The sequence below is a fragment of the Cucurbita moschata genome, unplaced genomic scaffold (assembly GCF_002738365.1).
Source record: "Cucurbita moschata cultivar Rifu unplaced genomic scaffold, Cmos_1.0 Cmo_Scf00054, whole genome shotgun sequence".
NCBI classification, from domain to species: domain Eukaryota; kingdom Viridiplantae; phylum Streptophyta; class Magnoliopsida; order Cucurbitales; family Cucurbitaceae; genus Cucurbita; species Cucurbita moschata.
The window spans coordinates 1,943,160-1,950,909 of record NW_019268570.1 but is presented as its reverse complement, the minus strand read 5'-3'; the positions used below and the strand labels follow the sequence as shown (position 1 = coordinate 1,950,909).

General features: G+C 38.9%; 1 protein-coding gene across 1 annotated transcript; it reads right to left on the bottom strand.

Moving 5' to 3' along the window:
- Positions 1-3,768, bottom strand: LOC111436418 (lysosomal Pro-X carboxypeptidase-like). The gene is made up of 9 exons (XM_023074186.1): positions 3,409-3,768; positions 3,147-3,333; positions 2,113-2,246; positions 1,921-2,033; positions 1,604-1,847; positions 1,333-1,485; positions 411-490; positions 272-321; positions 1-199 (listed from the first exon to the last, which is right to left on the bottom strand). Exons 1-9 carry the CDS (start codon positions 3,766-3,768, stop codon positions 60-62), a joined length of 1,461 nt encoding a protein of 486 aa, XP_022929954.1. The 3' UTR covers positions 1-59.
- Positions 3,769-7,750: the final 3,982 nt, after the last annotated feature.

The window sequence follows — 7,750 nt, the reverse complement described above, 5'->3', positions numbered from 1 at the left end:
TACATGTCAGTATGATTTTCGTATCCTGTTTATAGTGTTTCATCATCATTATTTGTTGTTTATATATTGTTTGGACTGCCAAGATCAGCATAGTACTTACTGATCCATCCTTTAATGATGTTAACCTCTGTCTCTCTTTGTTCCACCAACCACTGTGGATCCGTTTCATTTGCTCGTAAAATGTCCAAACAATGAGATCCTGGAAAGTTCAAAACATGTCAGCTCAAAAGAACAAAGCTTTGAAGTTAGAATTTAGGAGTCTGAATCAAACCATTAGGCGTATGGAGTGCAAGGAGACTGTCAGATAAGTTATGCAACACTCTGCATTCACAAAAAGAGAGAGAGAGAGTTGAAGTAAAGTTGATTGTTCTTTATGTGCAATAAATGTTGTAGCTTTGGTTTTCGTTTACCCGCCGCTGCTATAAGGGTCCCTTAGTCCATTGGAGAAAATGATGTTGCTGCCAAATCTCTTAAGGATGAGTTTTATGTCCTGAAATTTGAAGGGAGACAAAGAAATTGTGAGATTCTACGTCGGTTAGGGAGGAGAACGAACTATTATTTATGAGCGTGCGGAAACCTCTCCCTAGTAGACGCGTTTTAGAAACCTTAAAGGGAAGCTTGAAAGGGAAAGCTCAAAGAGGATAATATATGTTAGCGGTGGGGTTGGACTGTTACAAATGGTATCAGAGCCAGACACTGGGTGATGTGCCAGCGAGGAGGCTGATCCCTGAAGGGGGTGGACACGAGGCGGTGTGCCAACAAGGACGCTGGGTCCCGAGGGGGGTGGATTGTAAGATCCTATATCAGTTGATGAGGAGAAAAAAAAACATTGTTTATAAGGGCGTGGAAACCTCTCTAATATAAAAACCTTGAGGGGAAACACAAAGAGGATGATATCATTTAGTGGTGGGCCCCGAAGGGGGTGAATACGAGGCGGTATGCCAGTAAGGACGCTGGGCCTCGAGGGAGTGGATTGTGAGATCCACTAACAGAATGGTCGGATGCACCCCGAAGGGGGGTGGATACGAGGCGGTGTGCTAGCAAGGACGCTGGGCCTCGAGGGTGGAGTGGATTGTGGAGTCCCACATCGATTGAAGAAAGGAACGAGTGCCAACGAGGACGCTGGCCCCGGGGGAGGGGGTGGATTGTGAGATCCCACATTGGTTGGGGAGGAGAACAAAACATTCTTTACGGGGGTGAAGTTTTAAAAACTTTGAGGGGAAGCCTGGAAAAGAAAGTCAGAGAAAGACAATATCTACTGTAGATTTGGGCGGTTACAGTAATTTCAATAAAGAAAATAAAGAAAAAGAGAGAGGTGGTTGAAGTGCATACATGGCCTCCATAATAGGTGGTGACCCAGTGAGGCCTTGGAGACACACGGTATAACTCATTGCAGTAATCTATGAAGCTTCCAAGCTCAAAATTGTATGCTGGAAACATAGTATCATTGCCTGTGCTTAATGGCATCACCATTTCACTGCATCTCTGAGTTACACACACAACACAAAAGCTTCTTATAACGTCAAAAAATAAAAAATAAATTAATGAAGCTTTTCGAAGTTCAATGCATCCCACGTCGGTATTCGTGTAATAAAAAGATTACCTGCCACCTCCATCCCACATCGGTTTCAGTTTCATCTCTGGCCTGATTCATGTAGCAGGAAAGATTTCCTTTATAAGCAAACACGCCTGCAGCAATTCGTTCAACAATTCCACTTCCTGATGAAGCTCCATCAATGGCATCACAGATTATAGTGACTGGATACCTTGGTGGGTGGTCGTATTGGGCTGCGACGGTATACATAGACCACAAGAAATCTTCCAGCTGAGCGGAGTTCTTCAGAGGACTAAAACAAGAACAACTCATTTGAAGCACAAACTTCATTAAATTTGGATATGAGAAGCCATGAATTCTAATACCTGCAACTTTTGAACTCTTTGCTAAGAATGGAAAGGCCATCAGGCTTGGAAGCAATTGTTTCAATCTTGGACCAGGAATCCCGAATGGTTTCATAGCAACTCTCACTAACGTCCTGCAAATTCATTCACATTTTTGTGTATTTAAAAAGTTCAAAGGGTTCAAAAGGATGCATTATTGTTGAGGGATCTTACTCTAAAATCCTTAGTGGCAATGGAATAGTATGCATCATGTGGCGTGATATTGTCGAAGTAAAGGATTGGAGCTGAAGAAGCAAGAGCTCCAAGGGCGACATGAGGATATTTCAGACGAAACCATGCAGCCAACACTGTTTCCAACAAAACAAAAAAAACATGTTCTGTTATATAGAGTTTGAAGATTTTTGTAACCGCTAGCAGATATTGTTCGCTTCGCACGTTACGTATCGTGGTTAGCCTCACGGTATTAAAACGCGTTTGCTAGAGAGAGGCTTCCACACCCTTACAAGAAGTGTTTCGTTCCCCTCTCCAACTGATGTGGGATCTCACAATCCACCGCTCTTGGTGGCTCAGCGTCCTCGCTAACACACTGCCTAGTGTATGGCTCTGATACCGTTTGGAACAGCTCAAGGCCACCACTAGCAGATATTGTCCGTTTTGGCCCGTTACGTATCGTCGTTAGCCTCACGGTTTTAAAACGCGTCTGCTAGGAAGAGGCATCCACACCCTTACAAGAAATGTTTCGTTCCCCTTTCCAACCGATGTGGGATCTCACAATCCACCCGCTTGGAGGCCCAGCGTCCTTGCTGGCACACTACCCGGTGTCTAGCTCTGATACCATTGACAACAGCTCGAGGCCATCGCTAGCACATATTGTCTGCTTTGGCCCGTTACATATCGTCGTTAGCCTCACGGTTTTAAAACGCGTGTGTTAGGGAGAGGCTTCCACGCCCTTATAAGAAAAGTTTCGTTCCCCTCTCCACCCGATGTGAGATCTCACAATCCACCCCTCTTAGAGGCCCAGTGTCCTCGCTAGCACGCTACTCAATGTCTAGCTCTGATATCATTTGGAACAACTCAAGGCCATCGCTAGTAGATATTGTCCGTTTTGGCCCGTTACGCATCGTCATCAGCCTTACAGTTTTAAAACACATCGACTAGCGATTCGTTTCCACACCCTTGTAAGAAATGCTTCATTCCCCTTTCCAACCGACGTGAAATCTCACAATTTTAAACGAGAACTCACTTACTTCCACCATATGATCCACCAAGAACAATCACAGGAGAATCTTTAGCATGCAACTCCTTTTTAACATGTATAAGAACATCCGCATAATCTGCTATTGCTTGAGCAGAGTTGAAATAGCCTAAAGTGCTTGCATTCTTCAATGCTACCTCCCTTGATCCAAAGGGTATCGATTTCCCATAATAACGATGCTAACAACAAAACAAAATCATATAAACCCTCCAAAGCATTAAATATGAACCACACAAGAACATGAAAGCTCTTACCTCAATATAAACAAGAAGAGCCCCAAACTGAGCAGCATTATCAGTCGAGAATCCTACAACGTTCAAATCATTATCCAGTGGACCTTCAGCTCCCAAGTAGGCAAGAATGGGAGCGCTGGAATTTGCGCCGCCCCAATACTTAAAGTTGATTATATATCTATGAGCGAACGTCGTGTAGCTTTCAGGCCTATAATTGAAGTGATCTAACGTTTGGTTGTAATAAAATGTCTTGAAATCATCCGAAAGAGGCGAGGACAGAGCTTCAGAATCTCTGTCGGTTGGACTAAGCCTTGGGATTCTGTACTGTGTTGCAGAAACACAGGCTGAAAGGATGAGAAGTAAGCAGGGAAGAAGCATCATGGCGGAGTGCTTGGTTTGGCTTGATCTTCACAAACAAACAGCTCCTTTATATAACAAAAAGTTGTCCGGTTCACCGGTTCGAGTCTCGAACCAGTGGTTAGTAAGCTAGGCCAAGGCGCCTAATGAAAGGTAGTTGAATGGTTGAGTTGAGTTGATGGTCGGGAAGGCGAGTAAGTTATAGAGGTTTCTGCCAAATAAAGACACTCTTCAACGGCTTCATTCCTAAATATGCAATGAAGTTGTTGTCCTTATCAAAAATTTGCTTTTCTAATGCTAAAATCACTTCAAGATTCCTAGTTTTAGAATAGTGTCTTCGTGAAGAAAACTTCTAATCTTAATATCTTGATGTGTCGGTTAGGGATGTTCGTTAGTTGAGTTGGGTCCGGTTGGCTGAGATACTTTTTAGATCTTGGACAACTAAATATACGTATATATAACTCGATCGGAAATAAAAATGTATATCATAAAATTTATAATAAATTCGAGTTTGTTTAGTTCAACCCAATCGACTTTCAGGAGAACCAATAAACCAATTCAATCTATAAAATTTTTATTTATTTAAAACCGCATAAATTAGATTGGATTGATAAGATTTTTCTAATTATCAAGTTTTGTCGGTTGTGAAGATCGGAAGCTAAAGCTTAGAAAGTGGATGGAAAATTCAGCAGTAAACCGACGATTGGTCCAAGTTTGTGCCATTGAAAAAGTCTTTTGGAAAAACATTAAGTTCATATCTTGAAATGACTTGATACTAACATGTTGATACACATATGGTTTTAAAATAGTTCATCAGATCTCTTTAATTATCAAGTTTTCTTTTAAGATAATTTTAAAATAGTTAAATTTATATTTGTTATATTTAAATCATTTTGCAACGTGCTTTTTATAAAAATTAAAAAAAAAAGTGAGAAAATTATTTTTGATAAGTTTTTAGTACACACATGGAAGGTGGATTTGAAAGTAGATATTTTATATTTAAAGATTCCAGAAATTATATTTTTTTTCCTTGATAACAAAATATATATATATATATATATATATATATATATATATATATTTTGTGATGGGAATTTTTTCATTAAAAATATATTTTTTTTTTTTAAGTAAAATAAGAATTAATATTTCGAGTTTGAAAACTTAAGAATTTAGGTGCATCAAAGCTGGAACATAGCTATATTGCACGTGTCTTATTGTCGGTTAACAAGGTTGTTTGTGGCATCGACGGTGGTGGTGCTGGAAGAGATATTCAAATTGGAATTTATAATTTCAACTCAACTTTATTTTTGTCTATTTTTTAGTTTAGCAAGAATTATTATATAAAAGAGTCAATTTTTTCGGTTAATAATATTATAAAAGAGTTGAATAAATTTTACTTTAATTTTATTTCAAGAGCATGTATTTTGGAATTAAAAAAAATTGTGTGCTTATCACAAAAACATTAGGTAATAGAAACAAATTATTTTGAGCCTCATAAATTTGTGTTTATGTAGTCTTAAGATTAAGAAAAGTATATAGTTTATCTATAAATTAAATTGCTAATAAGAGCAAAGGATTGAAAACTTGAAAAATAAAAACAAAACTGTAAGCCAACTAGATGTAGCTCTAAAAGTTTTTGGGAGTGAAATTAGAAAAGTAAGCTTTATCATTCTGAAATTCCTTGAACAAGGTTTCTAATTCTACTCATCGTATTTATTCTCGCTAGATTAATCAATAATAGAGAGTACATCTATTATTTCAATCGTCCATCATTGTATAATCAACTTTATATGCATAGAAATTTGGACAAGAAGAATTAGTAAGACACCTGGATGGATGGATGCATGGATGGATGGATGGATCAAGAGGATGAAGATCAACGAATCTCACTATTAGTCTCATTTTTTGTCTTTGTTGTCATCTAATTCGTCATAAAGAGTAAGCACGAATCACTTCTAGAATAGGCGCATGACATGTCGGACACTTTTCTCTTGCTTCGACCAACTCGTTAGCACATTTTGAACATGTGCACATGTGCCAAAAGGAGAAAATATATGTTAAATGAAACTTGGAACTAGAGAAAAGCACACAAAAATGGTCTGATAATTTGCTAGAATTACCTATACAACAAAGCATCAATATGGTTATTACAACATGTACAACAAATTCCTTTCCTTACTCGGTCTCATTTGGGTTCTTCGTCTGGCAAACTGTCTTCCCTCTCTCCACCCATGCTGAATAACCATTTGAGTAAAGTATGATATATTTCGGTGGTACAGGGCAGGAACCACATTAAAAAAAAATAAAAAGTCCATGTCGAATTTTGGAAAAATATAATATCCACAACCAAGAAGTACAAAAACTACTTAAATTACTTATGAAATCACTTAGATTAAGGTATGCACCTCTGCAAATCAAGTACCATGTTGTATCTTTTTCTAGGGGGTGGGGTGGGTTCCCCAGGCAGCTTGTTAATTGATCAAATCTAAAACTAAAGAATTCAGCTACATTGAGAATGAAGGCATACCTTCTGAACCAGCTGTTCGGTTCAGTGCAGAAGAAACTTCTTGCTTAATTGAGCGCTGCAGCTCAAGTCGCATGTCCATGCATGTCTCCAACATTCTCTGTAGGTTGCTCATCCTCTGCTGTAGCCTAGACATGTCGATCCTCAAATCATTAATGATCTCCCAGTCCTGTAAAATTCAGCAACAACATCAAATTTAAAAGAATAGTAATAACAATAAAATAAAGAACGAAAAAAAGATGACCAGATTATCCAACAACCAACACTGGACTTCGCCTAATAGACAATTGCAATAATTCTAAATTTGAATTATAGAATCACAATTCATCAATCGTTTACCATTGATACTTGCACGTTTTCCTATCTCTTTTATTTACTTTAATCCAACTGATTTCATCCAAACAGAAAAGACAACAAACAAGGGAACAATGATGAGACATACAGCTCCAAACTGTTGATGGAAATCACGTCTTGACAAACTATCATGACTCAATTCATGTTCCCAAAGTTGCCGAGGGGGCATTGCAGGTGGCAGAGGCAAAGCAAGTGGATGGCTCGCAGCAGAACCCGTTTGACCTGCAGTCTGCCTGTCGTGCTCTTGCTCTTGTTTTACAGACGTGTAAGGGGACATCGTCTCGTCTAGATCCCCATTACTGGTACTGTGACCTCGCCTGTCTATGTAAGATCGAATTAACTGGTCAAGACTTTCTCAGAAACCACTACTAAGAAGAGTAGAGACACTTCTCCTGCGTAATAAAGAAAAATAGTCCACATGTAAATTCACCATTTAGTCTGAATTCCGCCAGGCATGTTGTTATATAAATTTTTTGATACGTATTTAAAAGTTCTCTCATTTCCACATTATGCACATTATTTTCTTCACGAAAATAAAAGGTCTCCAACCTTCGGCTGGATGTAGCCTCCCGACTAGGAGAGCCCTCTAACCAATTAGGCACATCCTCCACAATGATAACATTTTCATGTGAAGCTCCAGGGGCATTTTACAGATGAATATCTCCTCTGTGTGTCGTACTCGAGAATTCTCCAGACCAATTAGTAGTGTGATGCTTTCCAACCGAGTTTCGTTTATATCTTCTTCAATGCTATTTTTCCATTCATCCCGTTGAAAACCATATGCTTGCCAATCATTTGGCTCAACTCCCATACCTAGATCTTCATTCAGTTCCTCGTGAGAAGTAGATTCCAGCGGATCTACATTTTCAAGATCATTGTCTTGAAAACTTCTAGAATTATCTGATAATACTCCAATATCATCATATTCCTCGCGGGTATCAATTTGTTGAATGGAAGATTCGACATCTGGTATGCTAGTATGATCCTCGGCATCAATCTGAGGAACTTCAAGGTATAAATTTTTTGCAGCAATTTCTTGTAAAATTCTTCTCATACGTTGTCCTGAATCTTCTCTCATCTCCATTGAGTTGATATCAGCTGTTTGGCTGGCTACACAATTTTCTTCAA

What these genes read in the sequence shown, in the direction of transcription:
- LOC111436418 (XM_023074186.1), bottom strand. Translation starts at nt 3,768, where the DNA reads ATGATGCTTCTTCCCTGCTTACTTCTCATCCTTTCAGCCTGTGTTTCT. An exon ending in AAAGAGTTCAAAAGTTGCAG is followed by an intron (nt 1,848 to 1,920) that starts GTATTAGAATTC and finishes TTCTTGTTTTAG; the next exon opens with TCCTCTGAAGAACTCCGCTC. An exon ending in CCACCTATTATGGAGGCCAT is followed by an intron (nt 491 to 1,332) that starts GTATGCACTTCA and finishes TTCAAATTTCAG; the next exon opens with GACATAAAACTCATCCTTAA.